The sequence below is a fragment of the Bos grunniens genome, chromosome 16 (assembly GCF_055505025.1).
Source record: "Bos grunniens cultivar Pamir isolate PY7600 chromosome 16, Bosgru_T2T1.0, whole genome shotgun sequence".
Classification (NCBI taxonomy): Eukaryota; Metazoa; Chordata; class Mammalia; order Artiodactyla; family Bovidae; genus Bos; species Bos grunniens.
The window spans coordinates 47,232,502-47,253,521 of NC_141180.1; the positions used below are offsets into that span (position 1 = coordinate 47,232,502).

Here is a 21,020-nt window from a genome sequence, read left to right on the forward strand (position 1 = left end):
GTGAAGATCTGGATACTGTATTCATAATGTAACTCCCTCCTTTCACATCATTCCTCCACCGGGTCCTCCCCTTCCTGCTTCAATCTCTTTCGCTGGTTTTAATGCCAGTAAACGACTGTATGCACTGTAAGCTTAACAATAAAATCATTTTAAACGATGCATTTTCAATCAAGTACATCATCTACTTCACTACATTTCTCCCAAGCGGGTAAATTTTCATTAAGAGAATAAAAACATGCATTTAAAAATTCAGAAACAGAAATGTACCAGGCCTATTTTTAATTTTGAATGCTTAAAAAACAAAACGGAAAGATGTAGCCTACCCTATTCCCTTAGGAACGTAAATGCGTTACCCACCCAATGAAAAAACATTCTGCTGGTTCATCTTCCTGCTACACAAACAGCTTTGTCGTCAGGCCCTTCCTAGTCCTTTCTTCATCGTGATCTAGTAATTTTACATGGATCACCTTGGCAGTGCTTGGATAGGCACTGTCCCTGCCTTCCTGGAGCTTACATTCTCAAAAAACAAAAGAAAACAAAACTCCTCTAAACACTAAAAAAAACCCCGCAAAAACAGATTTTATGACTTAGGATCCAAATCCCACATCTTCCCGCCCCTGGTTAGGCAGCTGCTAATTCTTCTTTCCCTGGAAGAAATGAAGGGACCCATACCAAAGCCCACATTTGAATCTCAGGACAATGAAGTCGACAGGAAGCCACTCTCTCCTCCCCCGGGTTACTACGGAGCCACAGCCTGCGCGGGTGCTGTGGCCCGGCGGGCTGACTGACACCACATCTTCCACGCCCTCCCACCACGTCCAAAATGTTCTTTGCCAAACCTCTCCAAACCGCCCCACACCCCAAAACCAACCACCCAAAAAGGGTCGACACCGGGAGCTGCTCAGACCGGGAAAAAACCCCTTTTCCAGCTGCAGCGCAGCCATTCCCTCCACTGCTCCGCCCGCACCCCTGCAAACAGCTCGGGCGGAGGGGGCTGCACAAAGCCAAGACAGCCAAAGACGACTCAATACGTGGACACTAGCAAGGGAAGCCGGGCCGCTGGACGCGGGGTTGGGGGTCGGGGGGGGGGAACTATGGGGGGATGGGCGTCCCCGCCGAGTCCCAGGTCCGGGGGAGGGGGCGGCGCGCGGAGCCCCGGGGAAGCGCCCCTCGCCGCTGGCCCGCACCCTCGCCCGCTGCGGGCCGCGCCCGAGCCCCCGCTGCAAACCCGAAGAGCAGGGTGTGGAAAGGCGGCGGCGACGGCATTAGAGCGCATCACTTACCCCTCACTGCTGAGAGGGACCGGACGGGGGGGCGGGGCGCGCCGCGTCCCGTGAGTCTTTCGCAAGCGTCCTCCCCCACCCTGTCGTCGTCGCCGCCGCCGCCGCGGTCGAGCTCTGGGCCCCTCGGCGCTGCTGGGCAATAACGTTATTCCACACACGCTCCGCACATAGCGGTAACGGCAAGGAGCGGCCGCTCAGTGCGCAGGCGCCTGGGGAGAGGGCGAGGAGCCCGGCCCTACCCCTGCTCCGGCCCAGTCCCGGCGAATTCCTACTGCGCAGGCGCCGAGCACAGACAATGAAAAGGAGTTGTGCGGGGGGTCTCAACCGCAGGCCTCTCCAGCTGCTGACTGCGCAGGCGTACGCCGAAGACCTGCTTCAACAATGAACAGGACCCGGGCTTTAGCTGGGACCGCAACGGGCTGGGACTACAGTTCCCAGCGGGCAGTGCGCCAACTCCAAGCTGCTGTCGGGTCGCTGGGCTTGATAAGATTGCTAGTGTCAGCCGCTTTCACGATCTACACCGTTTGGGAAATTCAGAGCTTTTTCTTGAAAATTTATTTAGCAGAGTTGAGAGATGTTGAGGCTGAAGGGTGTAGGAGCTCGTTATTTGCGCTGTTGAGAATCCTCAAGGATCAACTGCATATTTAGAAGAATGAATAAAGCCTTTCAACGAGCCCTTTCTGTCAGTTAGGTGGTCCAGACAGCAGGATGGGATGAAGGCAGGACTAAGCCTGACTGGGCTACAGAAATGGGCGGAGCCTCCAAGCAGTCTCTTGGCAACCGGATCTGGTCGCCAAACCGCCAAAGCGTGAGCTTCGAGCGCGTTGCCCTCTGGGAATTGTAGTCTTTGGGCGGGTTCGTAGGAACTTCGAGACTGTAGACTTAGACACTGAGGACTACAGCTTCCGACGTCCACCACGAGGGCCCGAGGGTGGAAAAAGGCCCGAAATCTCCGGGATTCCTTGCTCCCCTGTGACAGCAGCTGCAGGAAGCAGGCAGGCGCATCGTGGGGGCTGAGGCCTCTTATTCTTGGAGGGGAGGACACTGGACACTTCCCCACGCAACTTCCATCTGTGGCCCCCGAGTGTGTCCATGGCGAAGTCCCCGGAGAACTCTACCCTGGAGGAGATTCTGGGGCAGTATCAACGTAGTCTCCGGGGTGAGTTTCTCCGAATCTCTGTGCCCTAGCCCCTTGATACCAGGACCTCGTGGCTGGGAGCTGACCTGGTGCGATTCTTGACACCTTGGTTCAGCCTTTGCCAGACTGCAGAGAAAGAAGATGGATGTTGCTGTGGAAGGATTAAATAGTTGTGTTTGTTTTTACGTTTAAGCAGCGTCGTTTCCCTTGATTCCCATAGTGACCTGAACCAACTCCCTGATTGTCTTGGGCATCTTTTTTACCTGAGGCCCGCAGAAACTCTTGGACGGCTCTATGCCTGTTCTGTCCAGTTCTCATACCTCTCTTTATAGTCCAGTAAATTCCTGATGCGCTCTTTACACATTCAAAATATGTGTAAAATTGAATGTGGTTTATTGGACCCGGGGGGGCGGGGAACCCAGTAATAATTATTTTCATTACAACAGCTTCTATTTAGTGGTCTAGGCTATTTACATACATTAAATCACTTAAAAACTTACAACCGTATGACTGTCCCTCTTCTACACATGGGGAAATAGAGGTCAAAGAGGTTAAGTTAGGCCAAAGCCAACATAGCTGGTTAGTGGCAGAACCAGGTATTAAATTCAATCAGACTTGTCTGCCTTGAAAGCCTATGTTTGTCTTTATTAATCATGTCTCAGTTACTATTACTGAAACTTTATTTAGTTAATTCAGATTTTCTTACTATAGTACCCTATGAGTATCATAAGAAAATCTGAATTAACTAAAGTTTCACCAATAGTAATCGTGACATCATTAATAAAAGTGACGTAGATAGTCTATCGTCTTGAACATCACATATAACATCTAGAAAACCTCATTTCTCTTATTTTAAGGTAGAAGTTATGATATTATCTACATGGTTCTTGTGAGGAGCAAATGAAATAATTCAAATAAAGCAGTGATTCATCAGACTTTTTTTAACTCTTAGCCATAAGTAAAAATATATTTTATATGGGTCGTATTCATATAGGCTTGGGCTTCCCAGGTGACTTAGTGGTAAAGAACTTGCTTGCCAATGCATAAAACACAGGAGACGGGAGTTTGATACCTGGGTCGGAATGGTTCTCTGAAGAAGGAAATGGCAACCCACTTCAGTTTTCTTGCCTGGGAAATCTCATGGACAGAGGAGTTTGGCAGGCTACTATCCATACAGTCGCAAAGAGTTGGACACAACTTAGCCACTGAACATGCGCGCATGCATACAGACTAAAAGTTTCATTAAAGGATATTTATTCTACTAGAAGTAATTCACTCTACTTTCTGTTCCTTTGCATTTTCTTAACCCTTTAGGTCATGACCAACAGCTTTAAAAATATTTAAAGCATTTAAAATGTTGACTCATTAATTTAGTGCCTACTATATGTTAGCCATACCACATGCTGGGGATATCATAAGGAACTAGACAAAGTGACTGTCCTCAGGGAGACTTTGGATTAATGGGGTGAAGGACAGTAAAATAGCTATAGATTATCACAATAAAAAAAAAAAAAGGGTCAAGATCAGTACTTGACACATAAGCCCTCATTAAATGTTAGCTGCAATTTATAATTGGTACTTGTGGCAAAATGAAGATTTTTTTAGGAGATAAGAGACCTGAATCTAGTGAGTCTAGACTTTGAAAGGTTATTACGTATTGTTTCCATCTGTCAGCAGTGTTATAAACTGTCAACATTCTCAGTATTCAAACTGCAAGAGTAAAATCATTGGTCTGGATGAATATCTTCATCAGCCTACTGATATTTCAAGAGGTGTTAGATACAGAAATAACCACTTATAACTTTTCATTTGAAAACAATAAAATACTGTGCAGAATGATAGTACCAGTGGCATTTAATTTTTGAGGTTGGTTAAAAAAAAATTCTGTTTTCCATTATGTTCCTCCTAGTTCTTCTCCTTTAACCTTAGTATGAACCTTTATTTAAACATTAGAGACTATTTAATATTAGGCATTTTGATGCAGTTAATTTCAAACTGTTATAGTTGTCTCCGACTATTTGTGACCCCGTGGACTGTAGCCTACCAGGCTCCTCTGTCCATGGGATTTTCCAGACAATAGTACTGGAGTGGATTGCCATTTCCTTCTCCAGGGGATCGAACCCGGGGAAGTTCAATCTACAATCTACATTGTAGTAGAAGTCTACAACCTCCTGCATTGTATGTAGACAGATGCTTTACCGTCTCAGCCACCAGGGAATTCATATATTTAATACCCACAATACTGCTTTCAGTAATTATAGAGTGAAGAGTTCTTATTCAAAGATAAGATATTTTAAAATGAAATAAAAATTTAGTGTTATAACAATGCTGCTGCTGCTGCTGCTGCTAAGTCGCTTAAGTCGTGTCCGTATCTGTGCAACCCCATAGACGGCAGCCCACCAGGCTACCCAGTCCCTGGGATTCTCCAGGCAAGAAAACTGGAGTGGGTTGCCATTTCCTTCTCCAATGCATGCAAGTGAAAAAATAAAGTGAAGTTGCTCAGTTGTGTCCGACTCCTAGCAACCCCATGGACCGCAGCCCACCAGGCCCCTCTGTCCATGGGATTTTCCAGGCAAGTTATAACAATATAAGATAGTAAAAACATAATCAAGAGCAAACAAAGCAGAGAAAAGTTTGTTATTAATTTTTAATGATAGTTTTAACAATAAATTGAGAATGCAACTAGGAAATTTTCATTGGTTTTCAGCACTTGTCATTTATTTAGCAGCATTTTAATTTTTATGTTTATTTATTAAATAGTTTATATAACAGCTTATGGAAGGAAACAAAACAGAATACTGAAGAGAAGCACGATCAGAAGTTCTTCACTTCACACATTATAAATGACCACTTTTAGATAGGATAATTCCCGTTTAAAGTCAAAATGTGTGTTTCTGAATAAACACAGTATGATGGCATTATTTTGTATATGAAACTTCATTATTTTAAGCATTTGTGTCTGACAACTCTAGAATTGTGTTACTATACAAATCAGATAAAATGCAAAAAGTTCTTTTGTTTTTTCCTACTCACCATTACTTCCCCAAAATGTCTTGTCTAGTTCATTCTTAAAGAAAAGGTCATATTCTTGATCTTTCCTCACAAGTTATTTCTCTGGTTACCTCAATAACTATACATGTAATCATTACTAATTCTTTCATTTGTATTTAGCCAGGAAGTAGACATTAAAAATGCAAAATGGTTTTACAGTTTCCCCATGATAGTTTCTTGTTTTTATAGCTTTTCCTCTTTTCTTTACTTTAAATATAATATTTGGAACTATTCTGTTAATAGTATATGAATATATACTATTAACATATATGAAGTATATGAATAGTATATGAAGAATTTGAAGTTCTGATGTAAAAAGCAGAGTCAGTGTTGCTTTCTTGCTTTTGAAACTTAAGTGAATTCTTGCCTCTGCTTGAGTCTGATGATCCCATGGCAGCCATGGAAATGGAGCCATCTACAGACTCCATATTCACCACTCATTCTTTCCCTGATGCCTTTAACATGTAGTCACCCTCTGGGGATAATTCTTGCTTTGGATTGTCTGTGCCCTCACTGAGAATTGGAATGGTATAAAGACTCTTCTTCAAAGTAACAGTTCTGGCAGACAAACCAGAAAGCTTCATTGTCCTACAGATCTGTAATGTACACCTACATAGTAGATGATCTAAAAGTTTATTTTCAGTGGTGAACATATCCTAGGTATCCTGGGAGTCACAGTTTAATCTAGAATGAAAAGTGACTTGCCCAAGTATGGTTAAGTGTTCATACACTCTTTAGGCATCTAAAATTCAAGACCCACAGAATTATATTGGTAATTGTGAAGTATAGCAAATACCCCTCCTCTAAATTTAACACATCATAGTACAAGGTCATGAGGTATAAAATAAACTAGTTCTGTTATAGTATAACAGAAGATTCAGGCTGTTTAAATTCTATACAATTGAATGTAGTAATATGATGTTGGAAAGAAGGCAAGAACTTGTTAGAAATTCAGTGTCCCAACCTTAACAACTGAATTATGTTTCGACTGTTGCTGCAGTGTTAGCTGTGGATTCAGTTTTATGCCTGTATTCATTACTCACCTATTCTCCAACTTCCTGGCCACTTTGATTGGGCATAAAGAAGTGGAACAAACTTATACTGAAACAGGAATGCATCATTTACTTTCTGTATGCATTTTATATGGTAATTCCTCCTTTTTCTTTCAACGTTTTGTTATTTTAGGCTCTAGATTGAATTTATGGAAGAGTATGATGGAGTCAGAGAAAAGAATACAAAACTAGGATCCAAGTTCCAATTCTTACTGTTGCTTTTCTAATAACCATCTGTGTTCCCTTAGACAAGTTGATAAACTGTTCTTGGATTCTTGTTTCCTCATCTGGAATATGAAAGTTTGGACTAGGAGGTAGGATTATTGCCAGTAGGAACCAAGGAGATGACAAAATGTGTGATGAAGTCAGTGGAAGACACTAGGGAACAGTGAGGCTATGGCCAAACTGGGCAGTTTATGCTTTTCCTGCAAACATTGCAGGTACTTTCTTGCTCTTTCCCTCTTTTCTTCCTTCCCTTTCTCTTATTCTTTTCCCTTCATCCTATACTATGTGGGTCAAGCAAAATATGTGAGAGCTTGGTTCCCCTTCAGCCACTATCTCAGATCTCTAGATCTGTAATGTCCCTTTTATCAACACTGGATTGGATCACATGAATGATAAAAAGTTGTGTTTCCTTATGAGATTAAGGAACTAGGTTCATGGAAAGTGAGAAGTTGAATATGGGAAGAAAATATAAAATTTGGGGGGGGGGTGATCTTAGTTGATTTAGTTTGATAAAACTGAAAATAACACTGATGTGCCAATTGTACATAAGTAAAATATAAACAAGTGTTTGTTGGTTTTTTTTTTTTCATTCCAGAGAAGGATACATATGTAGAAAGCTGATGTTAATCTTACTAGTCCATAATTTGGTCACTGAATTAACCAGCAGTGATGTCATCTGGACCTTTGGCAGACTTAAGGAAACATGTATATAACTTAAGTAAAAGTTCCTCTTTTCCTCAGTTTTACTCATCAAACTTGTATTTCTTCTTTTTTGTTTTTGCTGTTCTTAAATGTGTTCTAAAATTTTAAAATATTTAGGCGCACACTCACACACATTGTCTATGGCTAATGTTTGCTTATTTAACTATCAGCCTCACAGAGACCAAGACAGGCAACAGTGTAAGAAAGGCCCCGGAAGCATTCATTATGAAAATAAAGAAATACAATGATTTGGCTATTAATAAATAAGGATTGGTAATGCAAATGAAATTTTTCAAGCATTTAATGACTTTTTTGCTAATAAAATTTAAATTACATATATTCTTTTTTTGTTTTATATACTTACATGGCTGTTCTTAGTAGTTTTAACTTTTAAGACTATTTCTTTTACCAGAATACCAAAAAGTAGTAGCATTTCCATTTTCTCCTCCCTATAACTAATGAGGTAAAATAAACAAAAGACAGGATTTAGCAGCCCCCAAAGCATGTTTTATAAGTAAATAATCATCCATGAAATAATGTAGAACCAAAACAATGGTTTGGTGCTACAAGATTATAAGGGCATTTTCACTTCTTAGACATGTTTGTGCAGAAAAGAAGAGACCAGTTTGTTTCTCAAGCTTTTGAGATTTTTTTAAAAGACTTAACCTCTGATCATTTCACCAGTTTATGCTAAGATTTTCCCAGTTTTCACTTAGTGATACTCCTCTGAGAGACAAAAGGGAGGAAAGGTAACTTGAAACATGCTTGTGTGCTTGCTAAAGAGCTTTGATTATTGGAGAGCTTCATCAAGGCCCACTGGAACATTTAAAGGAATTATTACTAAAGAAGCCCTAAAAAATAGCCATAGAGTATAACAATTGCTTCATGTATTAGTCCTGGAAACAAAATGAAACTAAAGATGAATTTCAAGTTCTTGATCACAGTAGGTGTAACAACTCCTGACACCTGGGTCAGAAGTGCCTCATCTTGGTGGTGATGGCGATGGGTTTTGTGTGCTGCCTCCCACAGTGGTAGAATAGCTCAGTGTCCTGACCGCTTTTCATCAAGTTGTAGTTCCGGTGTAGCAGTGTGGGTAGTCTCTCCTCAAAACTGAGCACTGGCTATCTTGTTTTATTACTATAAACCAGCAGTTATCAATCAGAGTGACTTTTTTTTTCCATCCAGAAGACATTTGGTAATGTCTGGAGGCACTTTTGATTGTCATACCTGGCAGGGAAGTTTTACCAGCATCTAGTGGGTAGAGGCCAGGGATGCTGCTGTACAACCACAACATATCCCCTTACAGTCAAGAATTACCAAGTCCAAATATCAGTAGTGCTGAGACTGAGAACCATGATCTAGAAGTAGAAAGGTTATTACTCATAGCATTTGCTTTGTGAGAACCGTGCTTGAGAATAATTGCAATTAAGGATACAGATTGTTTTGGCTGATAATTGTACCTAAGTTCTGCCAGTCTGGCTAGGATAACTTCTTTAATAGGAAAGTGACAGGTGCATAAATATTCTCAGTTGGTACAAAAAAAAAGAACCAGCTGCGTCCCTCGTAATGCGTACAGTGAATCTTGATTTCCCAACATCCATCCATCATTAATGATCTTCCAGACACTGCTCTTAAAGATGTTTACATTCTTATTTGGATTATCTTTCACTTCTGGTACCATCCAGTTTTAACACATTTTTCAACTATTAGAGTCTTGGACGATAGTAATTTTTTTTGAGTTTTGTAGTTTCTACATACAACTTTTAGTCTCCTTAATCATTGTAATTGCCAATTACAAAACTGTTTTTTCTAATTTTGGATTAATGCTGTTTTCATCTTGGTCACACTAATTGTCAGTCCCCCAATAAACAGTGATAACAATCCCCCGAACTAGCTGAGGCCCAGTCAAGTGTGGATGGACACATGCGTCTCTTATCTGGCCGTGGTTTCATTTTTCTGCTTGTCTTCCCAGATCTAAGCTTGTTTTGAGAATTGCAGGTCGCCTCATGCTTAGCCTGAGGAGGTATGGTTCATTGCATGTTTTCTCAGAGACAGCTGGGCACTTCACTGGGTGCGGTTCTGCCTCCTTGTCACCAGGATAATTCTCATTCACATCTCCCAGTACAGATGGAGAATGTAGACATTAATAATTCACAGTACGTATGTAAGTGATGATCCTTGGTATACAGGGACATATTTTCCTTTTTGTTCAAAAACATCTTGATGAAGAGAGGCTGAGTGTTGAGCTAGGAGTTGGAAAGTAGAGCAACTAGATTACAAAAATGAATGAAACAGACAAATTTGTTGGCAGTCAGCAGGTTAAAAACCTTTTCAGTGCTCATTGTATTGATTGATATTTGGATAGTGGACTAGCAGAGATATTATTTACTTACATTTATATTCATGCAATTCTGTAGGACATAGAGGTTGTAGGACATAGAGGTTGTATTTCTGTTTGTATTTGTAATTAAGTTTGTATTCAGCCTGTGGTTGATTCTGAGAAGAAGAAATCAGGATGTATTGTGAAATCTGTCAGTATCCTCTCAGGAGAGAAGAGGAACTGAGTATTCTTCCCCACTCGTGGTTATAGATAGATAAAGCTATGCCCATTAACAGTGGGATAGGAAACCCTAACTGGAACCTCCTATCTAATCTGGCTTCCTCACATGTAAGCAGAATGGGGTTAGGGCTTCCCTGGTGGCTCAGTGGTAAAGAATGCGCCTGCCAGTGCAGGAGATGCAGGTTCTGTTTTGGGTCAGGAAGATCACCTGGTGAAGGACATGGCAACCCATTCCTCTATTCTTCCCTGGGAAATCCCATCCTTGGCAGGCTACTGTCCATGGGGTCACAAAAGAGTCGGAAATGAGTTAGCAACTAAACAACAACAAGAAGCAGCAGTTAATGGCATCTGGGGAATAGTGTTCTTAATAAGGATTATGAGACCAGTTGCAATGGCTCCAGTTGAAAAGCAATGGGGTTTTGTCTGTCTTGAAAGATCTGAGTGTTGTTATTCCAAGGGATTAATTCTGTTTGTCTGTTGCAGTGTATATAATTATGTTAGTATGTATGTATTTGAAAAGTGTTTAGCATGTTTTAAAATGTACTCTTGAAATGACTTTAAAATATCACTTACCTCCTTAGTTTTAGTTTCAGGATACAGTCCTTGCAAATTCCTTCTCTTCGTCTCTGATTCTAGCAACTGAAATCATTCATTGCAAAAATACCCAGACCTTGTGTAATCACTAAGAAAACTGGGATAGTTGTTGAGTTCAATATATTAGTATTTCACATAGTACTATTTTCATAGTACAGTTTAACACATAGTCTTTAAATGATAAAAATTCTAAAAGATTAAACAGGAATATCAGCAAAGGGATTAAATGGCCTCATAAAACTCTCCCATTATTGTAAGCTGATGAAAGAACTCTACCTGTAGGAATTTTCAAGTACACATTTTTTTTTCAGATTTCCTTTCCTTTTCCTAATACAGCTTGTTAGCTTTTAGTTAGATTAAGTATAAATAAGTAATTATCCTTTGTCTTATAGATGAAGTCATTTGATGGCTCCACAGAGCCTACTTTTAGTGTAATTCAAACCCTCTGTTTCCTTTTAATGGATGCAGTAAAGATAAGTGCTTTATTCCTAGGAATCAGTGCATAAGTCTAAAATTGTAACACTTCGATATTTCCTTTTCCTTTAACCTGTCTCTTTATTTTTTTTATGTAAATGAAGAGAGCTTTATTAAAATAATCAAGACAAAGAGATTCACTGATTCTCTTTAGAAAATACTGAGTTATTAAAAAAATATTGCCGCTTCTCATTTTATTGAAACCAGGAATGCATCTTATCTAGACTTTTTAAAACTCATGAGGAATAAAAGGAGGCCAGGCTTGGTTAGTTATCAATACCAAATTCCTGTCAGAGAAAGGTCTGTGTGGAAATAGGATTGGTGTGGAGAAAATTGTGGTGATAAATTTATTGGGTCTCGTGTAGATTATCGAACCCTGACCTAAAAGACCTATTTTTTTAGTTTACTCAAGGGGAAAATGAGTTGCTGTAAGTGAAGGACCTATATTAGAGATTTTTTAAGATAGAGAATATTTTTTTCTATTAAGTTTTGGTTATTTTTGTCTTTCACACATTCAAATTAATGAGCTTAAAGGAAATAGAATCTATTTTTCAAGGTCCTGTAGAATATATATTTATAAATATATTTTCATCCATGATGGGTAATGAAAAGATTTTTCATTTTTTAGCTTTCTTAGGATTCTCTTGTAGGTATTAAAGAAGAGGAGTTTTTCTCCTGCATACAAAAGAAGTAGGTCTAACTTGTCAAGAAAGAGCCTAGATCAGAAGAAAGAACTTCATTGGTGTTATTGTTATGCATTGCTCTGAATTAGGGAAAGATTTTACTTAGAAAAAGGTATCCTCTGAATATGTTAAGAATTATTTTGATAGAATCCATTTGAGATGGATAATAGCAGTACATGAACTTGCATGGGAATTCACTTTTTTCTAATGTAAATTTCTATGTTAGCTGTATATAAATATTTAATAAATACATGAATTAATGATAACTTTCAAATACAGATGTCAACATTTAAAAATGATGACCGAAACCTGGGTCTCAGCTCTAATGTAAAAGGAACATTTTTTGTTACAGTTAATGTTTCTAGATTGGAACTGGAGAATTAATTATAAGAGATTAGCAGAAGTAACAAGTTTAAACCTGAAAAAGTGTCTGGTCTTTAACTAATGAAATTACCCATCAATTGCCTGATTCTCCAGTTGTCATACATGTAAAAAAATCCATAAAACAGGATAGAGTTATTAGTAATGTCATGTCTAGTGTCATTAGTATATCATAGTATTAACATATAATACAGTATCATTACTGGGGCTTCCCCAGTGGCTCACCTGTAAGAATCTGCCTGCAATGCAGTAGATGCAAGATTGATCTTGGGTGGGGAAGATCCCCTGGAGGAGGGCGTGGCAACCCACTCCAGTATTCTTGCCTGGAGAATCCCATGAACAGAGGAGCCTGGAGGGCTATGGTCCATAGGGTCACGAAAGAGACATGACTGTAGCGACTGAGCATACATGCACAGTATCGTTACTATATTAGTATATAGTTCTGTTATTAATGTAAGACTTGGATCCTTTGCTAAAGATGTTTTTGGGTGAGTATTTCAGTGAATAATTATTTCAGTTACCTTTTGCTGCTTATCAAGCACAACCCACTCCAGTATTCTTGCCTAGAGGATTTCCATGGACAGAGGAGCCTGGAAGGCTACAATCAATGGGATTGCAAAGAGTTGGGCATGACTGAGCGATTAAGCACACACACACACACACACACACACACACACACACACACACACACACCACACACAAGTCATTCTAAAGCTTGATGGTAGAAACCAACCACCAAAAACATTTTTAGTGTCTCTCACAGATCTATGGTTTTACCAGACTCCAGCTGGGCAGTTTTCGAGTCTCTTTCATGCACTGTGGGTAGATGACCTCTGGCATTGGAGTCATCAGGAGACTCTGCCAGACTGTTAATGGGGTTGGGCTTCTTTCCTTCTCCTTGTGGTGATCTCAGGGGCTCTCCTTTCCATATGGCCTCTTCAGAGTCTCTCTAGCAGGGTAGCCAGACTTCCTACTTAGTGGCTTGGGGCTCACAAAAACCAACATTCCAAGAGGGTAGAAGCAGCAGCTACCAAACATTTTAAAGATGTGACGGGCCAGGCGTCATGTTCCTTCCAGTGCATTTTCTTGGTGAGTGCAGGTTACAGATCCACTAAGTTTCAACCTGGGAGAGCACAAGGATGTAAGGGTGGGTTCTTTGGGGGCTGTTTTTAGAGATGAACTACTAGAGTAATAGACCTTAAAATACTTAATTTTAGACTATTTATGTTAAGTCTGTGGTAGTGAGTTTAAACTTCAATTCTAAGGGTAATCAGGCATAGTAACCGAGAATTTCTACATAAGATGTAGTCAGCCAGCAGTATATAAGTACAACTATACTAAGTACAGTATATAAGTACAACTATACTGCTCTAAGCACATCAGCTATTCAAATCTTGTTCAGATCTAGGCCAGGTGGTCAGCTGTCTCTTGATGCTAGAGGGCCATGTGGCCCACAGGGACAAGGAGGTTTCTTTGGGTAGGAACTGGATGTGGTGGAATCCCTCTTGCCAGTCTTGCCTATCCACACCGTGCCAAAAGGTGTAGGGGAGTCTTAGGCATTGAGGAGTCAGGATAGCGCCTCCTCTGTGAGATTACTGTTTGGGAGTGTGAAGAGGGGGAAAGCTCTCCAGTTCAGTCCTCCTTGGCAGTAGAGCTATATACAGTGAATGTCAGTCACAGTGGTGTCAGGGAGCTTAGAGATCACTAAGTCTAACCTCTGCCCCATGAACTTAATCTCACATTTCCTCTGGCATGTTCCTCAGCAAGCTAGAAGCAAAGCTATGCTTTTTTTTTGTCCCACAAAGTATCAGAAATGATTGCTTTTCCTTTAGAAAATGTCTTCTCAAGTCCATGTTCATTTGGTCACCCGGATTTCACTGGCTCTGATTTTCATCATGCTATTGCAGAACGTGCAAATAGAAGCATTCACCAGTTGAAATGTGCCCTGAGAGAAGGTGATGTCACCGTTGGAGAAGATATGCTAGATCCTTCTTTTAACACCAGTGTAGGAAATGAGGATGCTGGAAATGCCTGGCGAGAACTACAACACAGCCACGCCGGTAAGTGTGAATGTCAGTCCTAACCTGAATGACACAGTGAATTCTTTAAACTCCATATAGTAACGACGCCAGTCTGTCCTCTACTGCTAGGATTTTAGTCAAGAAACACAAAGCAACTAATCTAGTTCCGTTGCTTTTTCTTTTCCCCTTTGACTTCCCTATGCCTATAGGATATCAAAGCAGTGATTTCTTAAGGTAATTCCAAGCTGCCTCTCCAGCCTCATTTTTCTGTCTTCCTTTCAACTATTCATCTTACAAGCCATGTTCTATTCATGCCACCCTATGGTCACGCTTCTCTGCTTTGCATGAGCCATGTGTTCAAACTGTTTTTTTCTCACCCTTTTCTGCATGGTGATCTCCTATACATCCTTCACACTCTCTTCTCTGTGAAAACAGGCACAATTAACGTGCTTCCTCTTCTTACAGCATTATAGGTAGACCTAGAGCTTCTTATAGGTAGATTTAGAGCTTATAATCCAGACCACCTGACCTGCCTCTTGAGAAACCTATATGCAGGTCAGGAAGCAACAGTTAGAACTGGACATGGAACAACAGACTGGTTCCAAATAGGAAAAGGAGTATGTCAAGGCTGTATATTGTCACCCTGCTTATTTAACTTATATGCAGAGTACCTCATGAGAAATGCTGGGCTGGAAGAGGCACAAGCTGGAATCAAGAGTGCTGGGAGAAATATCAATAACCTCAGATATGCAGATGACACCACCCTTATGGCAGAAAGTGAAGAGGAACTCAAAAGCCTCTTGATGAAAGTGAAAGTGGAGAGTGAAAAAGTTGGCTTAAAGCTCAACATTCAGAAAACGAAGATCATGGCATCTGATCCCATCACTTCATGGGAAATAGATGGAGAAACAGTAGAAACAGTGTCAGACTTTCTTTTTTTGGGCTCCAAAATCACTGCAGATGGTGATTGCAGCCATGAAATTAAAAGACTCTTACTCCTTGGAAGGAAAGTTATGACCAGCCTAGATAGCATATTGAAAAGCAAAGACATTACTTTGCCAACAAAGGTCCGTCTAGTCAAGGCTATGATTTTTCCTGTGGTCATGTATGGATGTGAGAGTTGGACTGTGAAGAAAGCTGAGCGCCGAAGAATTGATGCTTTTGAACTGTGGTGTTGGAGAAGACTCTTGAGAGTCCCTTGGACTGCAAAGAGATCCAACCAGTCCATTCTGAAGGAGATCAGCCCTGGGATTTCTTTGGAAGGACTGATGCTAAAACTGAAACTCTAATACTTTGGCCACCTCATGCGAAGAGTTGACTCATTGGAAAAGACTCTGATGCTGGGAGGGATTGGGGGCAGGAGGAGAAGGGGATGACAGAGGATGAGATGGATGGATGGCATCACTGACTCGATGGACACGAGTTTGAGTGAACTCTGGGAGTTGGTGATGGACAGGGAGGCCTGGTGTGCTGCAATTCATGGGGTTGCAAAGAGCCAGACATGACTGAGCGACTGAACTGACTGAACTGAACTGAATCTTGTTTTATATCTGTTAGTTATATATCTCTTGCTCAGTGGATTCTTACCTCTTAAATGATAGAGATTTTCTCATGTTTGTTTTTGTGTCTGTCAATAGCACATTTTGTGATGCATAATACACAAACATTTGTTAGACTGATGGAAGGATAGATGGGTGATGATAAACTATGGATTTAAAATAAGGTGAATAAACCTATTGCTTTTCCTCCATAGTTAATCAACTCAAAGCTTTGTTGCGCCAACAAGCAGCTAAGGAAAGTGAGGTATCTCTAAGAAGACAAGAAACATCCCCTTCGGTAGGTATCACCATTTACGACCTGACAAAAGCATTATTTTTCTAACTATGTTTTAATTTTGTGTATCATTTTAGTAATACATGTGTTAAAAAGATACTGAGCTGGACATGCTAATAGCAGAAAGTGTTAAAAGAAATGGTCTTCCCTCTGATAATTATTTTGGCGAAAGAAGAGACTTCCATGGCAGAGTGGATTCTGATTTTTTTAATTTATTATTCACTTGAAAAATGTGAGTGAGGAAATAGTTTGGAGAATTTACTTTGCAACTGTTAGCAAATATTTTTTTAAAAGGAACAATATATGGAAAAGTTTAATCATTGCTTTTTTTTAGAATTTATTATTATTATTTATTTTTGGCTACTTCAGGTCTTTTTTTTGGGGGGGGGATACTGCATTTTTTTTTTCTTTTTTTAAAATTTTATTTTATTTTTAAACTTTACATAATTGTATTAGTTTTGCCAAATATCAAAATGAATCCACCACAGGTATACATGTGTTCCCCATCCTGAACCCTCCTCCCTCCTCCCTCCCCATACCATCCCTCTGGGTCGTCCCAGTGCACTAGCCCCAAGCATCCAGTATCGTGCATCGAACCTGGACTGGCATCTCGTTTCATACATGATATTTTACATGTTTCAATGCCATTCTCCCAAATCTTCCCACCCTCTCCCTCTCCCACAGAGTCCAAAAGACTGTTCTATACATCAGTGTCTCTTTTGCTGTCTCGTACACAGGGTTATTGTTACCCTCTTTCTAAATTCCATATATATGCATTAGTATACTGTATTGGTGTTTTTCCTTCTGGCTTACTTCACTCTGTATAATAGGCTCCAGTTTCATCCACCTCATTAGAACTGATTCAAATGTATTCTTTTTAATGGCTGAGTAATACTCCATTGTGTATATGTACCACAGCTTTCTTATCCATTCATCTGCTGATGGACATCTAGGTTACTTCCATGTCCTGGCTATTATAAACAGTGCTGCGATGAACATTGGGGTACACGTGACTCTTTCCCTTCGGTTTCCTCAGTGTGTATGCCCAGCAGTGGGATTGCTGGATCATAAGGCAGTTCTATTTCCAGTTTTTTAAGGAATCTCCACACTGTTCTCCATAGTGGCTGTACTAGTTTGCATTCCCACCAACAGTGTAAGAGGGTTCCCTTTTCTCCACAGCCTCTCCAGCATTTGTTATTTGTAGACTTTTGGATCGCAGCCATTCTGACTGGTGTGAAATGGTACCGCATAGTGGTTTTGATTTGCATTTCTCTGATAATGAGTGATGTTGAGCATCTTTTGATGTGTTTATTAGCCATCTGTATGTCTTCTTTGGAGAAATGTCTATTTAGTTCTTTGGCCCATTTTTTGATTGGGTCATTTATTTTTCTGGAGTTGAGCTATAGGAGTTGCTTGTATATTTTTGAGATTAGTTGTTTGTCAGTTGCTTCATTTGCTATTATTTTCTCCCATTCTGAAGGCTGTCTTTTCACCTTGCTAATAGTTTCCTTTGATGTGCAGAAGCTTTTAAGGTTAATTAGGTCCCATTTGTTTATTTTTGTTTTTATTTCCAATATTCTGGGAGGTGGGTCATAGAGGATCCTGCTGTGATGTATGTCAGAGAGTGTTTTGCCTATGTTCTCCTCTAGGAGTTTTATAGTTTCTGGTCTTATGTTTAGATCTTTAATCCATTTTGAGTTTATTTTTGTGTATGGTGTTAGAAAGTGTTCTAGTTTCATTATTTTACAAGTGGTTGGCCAGATTTCCCTTCAGGTCTTAGCTGTGGCGCATAGGGTCTGTGTTGTAGTAAGCAGGATCTTTCATTTGGTGTGCAGGCTTCTTTCCAGTTGTGGCATATAAGGGCTTAGTACTTGTGGCACGTGGGCTAGCTGCCCAGGGCCATGTGGGATCTTAGTTCCCCTTCCAGGGATCGAACCAGTATCCCTTGTGTTGACAGGCAGATTCTTCTAGAAAGATGGTACCAATGATCCTACATACAGGGCAGCAAAGGAGACACAGACATGAAAAACAGATTTCTGGACTCAGTGAGAGAAGAAGAGGGTGGGATGATTTGAGAGAATAGCACTGAAACATGTACATTACCTTATGCCGTATGTGGATGACCAGTGCGAGTTCAGTGCATGAAGCAGGGCACCCAGGGCAGGCCGGTGTTCTGTGACAACCTGGAGGAGTTGGGTGGTGAGGTAGGTGGGAGGGGGTTTTAGGATGGGGGGAACATACGTATAGCTATGGCTGATTCATGTTGATGTATGGCAAAAGCCATCACAGTATTGTCAAGTAATTATCCTTCAATTAAAATAAATAAATACATTTTAAAAATAAATAATTAAAAAAAGAAAGAAAGGTGATTGTTAACCACTGGACCACCAAGTCCCTAACCATTGCTTTTATAGAGGGGCATATCTGTATTTTTATTATTTTCAGAATTTACTTTCTAATTCTAGCTGTCCTTTGTTTATGTTAAATGTTAAGTGTGAAGTATGTAATATTTTTCTACATTTAAAAATATATAGTTACAAAATTGTGTGATATGAGAAACTGTACTCTGTTTCTTCTGCAGCTGTTTTCTACTGCTGTTGCTTTCATGGAGCATATTATTTCTGAGTGAAGCAGTGTGAAATAAAGCCTGAGATAGGTGTGAAGGAAGGGTGGAAGTGAGGGAGGGTACTGTGAGGGAAGCGTATATGTGAGGAGAAGCTGGGCGGGAGGGAAGAGTTCTGTAGAGAAAGGGTACTATGAAGCAAGGATTTGGCCAGGTTTAAATGGTCAAAATAGTCTATGCTTTAGGGTGACCTAGGGGCTATCATGTACTCTCTGTGAGTGAGAGAGTTCTCACAGGGTTTTTATAGTAATAAGGTAAGATCACATATTTAAAATTCTTTGGAAACCTATGAAGTATGACACAAATAGAAAATGTCATGGCAACAATAACCACCTTGCATTTTCAATATCTGTGACTGTTGGATACCCAGGCTACAGGCTGAAAACTTGAAGACATGTCACTTTCCTTTACTCACAGCTGAAATGTCCTAAGAGGACCCCTATATTAACACTGCATTCCAGCCTGACACAGACTTTCATGGTTAATTCCCACTGTAGAGAAATGGACTACATGTTCCTATTCAATATTTATAGATATAAACTATAAAAAAGATAAAATATTTCATCATTCAGTGAATTTATTACTGTTTACTCCTAGTTTCTAGAATGCTCTTAAGCATATATGGGTGGAGTACTTTTGTCTAGTAGATTAAGTTGCTGTATCTGTTGAATGCTCAGACATGCTTCTTAGCATTTTTAAGATAATACTGAGCAGTGATATTGCAAAACTGATTGACTTTAGATAAGCAAGAAGACTCATCAAGATGATCCGTTCAATATATACCGTATATACCAATACATAGGTCTATTTATATTGGCTCTCTGTGAAGGAATGGAACTTAGACCCTAAATGTATACAACCTACATATGATGATTACAAGCCATAATAATAAGTAGCTTTTGAAGACTGTACCCCTTAGAATGCAGTTTCATAGCCAGTATGATATATGAAAAATATGTGGCTGTATTAAGAGTGAAATGAGGCAGTGTTGAGGTAGAAAATATGTCTAAACATTATTACTTGTTCTTTTAAAATATGGACATTCAAACTATGATAAACATACAAGTGATTGTATGTGAACATTTTCCACATGATACTAGCCTGTTTTTAATTTTCACATTGATTTTGCCCTGTGTATACACATAGTACGGAGAAGGCAATGGCTCCCCACTCCAGTACTCTTGCCTGGAAAATCCCATGGATGGAGGAGCCTGGTAGGCTGCAGTCCATGGGGTCGCTAAGAGTCGGACATGACTGAGCGACTTCACTTTCACTTTTCACTTTCATGCACTGGAGAAGGAAATGACAACCCACTCCAGTGTTCTTGCCTGGAAAATCCCAGGGACGGGGGAGCCTGGTGGGCTGCCGTCTGTGGGGTCACACAGAGTCGGACACGACTGAAGCGACTTAGCAGCAGCAGCAGCATGCACCAAACCCCTTTCTATTAATGTCAATTATTATAATTAGTTGCTTTCTACTTACCACAGATAATTCATTTAATCAACATGTATTTTGGTTTTAAATTTATTAAATGTGGCCAGAAGCAAAGCTCTGCTTAATTATTCTACCATGAGAGCTGGTACTTCATCATTTATAGGAATTTGTGCTGTGTTGAAAAACAAAGTGATTGTGTGTCTCACCTCAAACTTTCCTCTGGATTCATCTGACTGGTAGCCCTTCATTTTCCCTTTTCCTAACTTACTCTTTTCTTTAAATAATATCATGGTAGTAGTAATAGTAGTAGTAGTGGTAGTAGTGGTAGTCACTCAGTCGTGTCTGACTCTTTGCGACCCCATGGACTGTGGCCCACCAGGCTCTTCTGTCCATGGGATTCTCCAGGCAAGAATACTGGAGTAGATATATGACTTATAAATCATTTTACAATCATTCTAGGATAAAGTAAGATGGATATTAAAAATCAATTACAGGACTGCTGCAAAAGTAAAGAGAATTAACATTTTTTTTCTAAAGTCCTCAGCACAATGTCTCACTTGCATGTATATCTGCTTCAGCACTCTAGTTCTGGAGGCTCTAGAGCAGCATAGTCTCCAATTGCCTTAAGTATTAGGGTCAAAAATAAAAAACCAGGTTTTGCTAGTGTACTTCTTTGTAGATAAAATTTTACCTCATTGACACACATTTGGCATCAGACACTTGTCTAAAGAATCCCTTCTTCAGGCAGCTGTTCTGCAGTTTCAGCTAGCAGCCCTCTTCTATGGTGATTTCTTAAAAAGCTGTCCCTTCATCTCAAAATTACTGAATAGCACGTCACATTTCCAGATGGCTCAAATGGGTGGTTCATCCCAAGCCAAATTATACTACTCGAGCATTTTTCCATTTGCTGTGTGCTTTTTACAACCATTTTCCTTTTCCGTCTTTAAAAAATAGTTTTCATATTCC

General features: G+C 40.1%; 2 protein-coding genes across 54 annotated transcripts in view; one reads left to right on the forward strand and one right to left on the reverse strand.

Moving 5' to 3' along the window:
- Positions 1-2,399, reverse strand: part of CEP170 (centrosomal protein 170) — a 132,436-nt gene extending 130,037 nt beyond the window's left edge. For 28 of the 29 annotated variants that reach the window (XM_086344871.1, XM_086344868.1, XM_086344866.1 and 25 more), the window contains exon 1: positions 1,284-2,399. The gene's annotated coding sequence lies outside the window, so the exon portion shown is untranslated. The remainder of the gene's footprint in view (positions 1-1,283) is intronic. The other variant, XM_086344842.1, reaches the window with a different exon arrangement.
- Positions 2,248-21,020, forward strand: part of SDCCAG8 (SHH signaling and ciliogenesis regulator SDCCAG8) — a 244,979-nt gene continuing 226,206 nt past the window's right edge. For all 25 annotated transcript variants that reach the window (XM_086344898.1, XM_086344900.1, XM_086344899.1 and 22 more), the window contains exons 1-3: positions 2,248-2,442; positions 14,051-14,203; positions 15,918-16,000. Coding sequence is in view for 20 of the 25 variants with exons in the window: in XM_086344876.1 (XP_086201002.1) it covers positions 2,376-2,442; positions 14,051-14,203; positions 15,918-16,000 (303 nt within the window). In the remaining 5 variants the exon portion in view is untranslated. The remainder of the gene's footprint in view (positions 2,443-14,050; positions 14,204-15,917; positions 16,001-21,020) is intronic.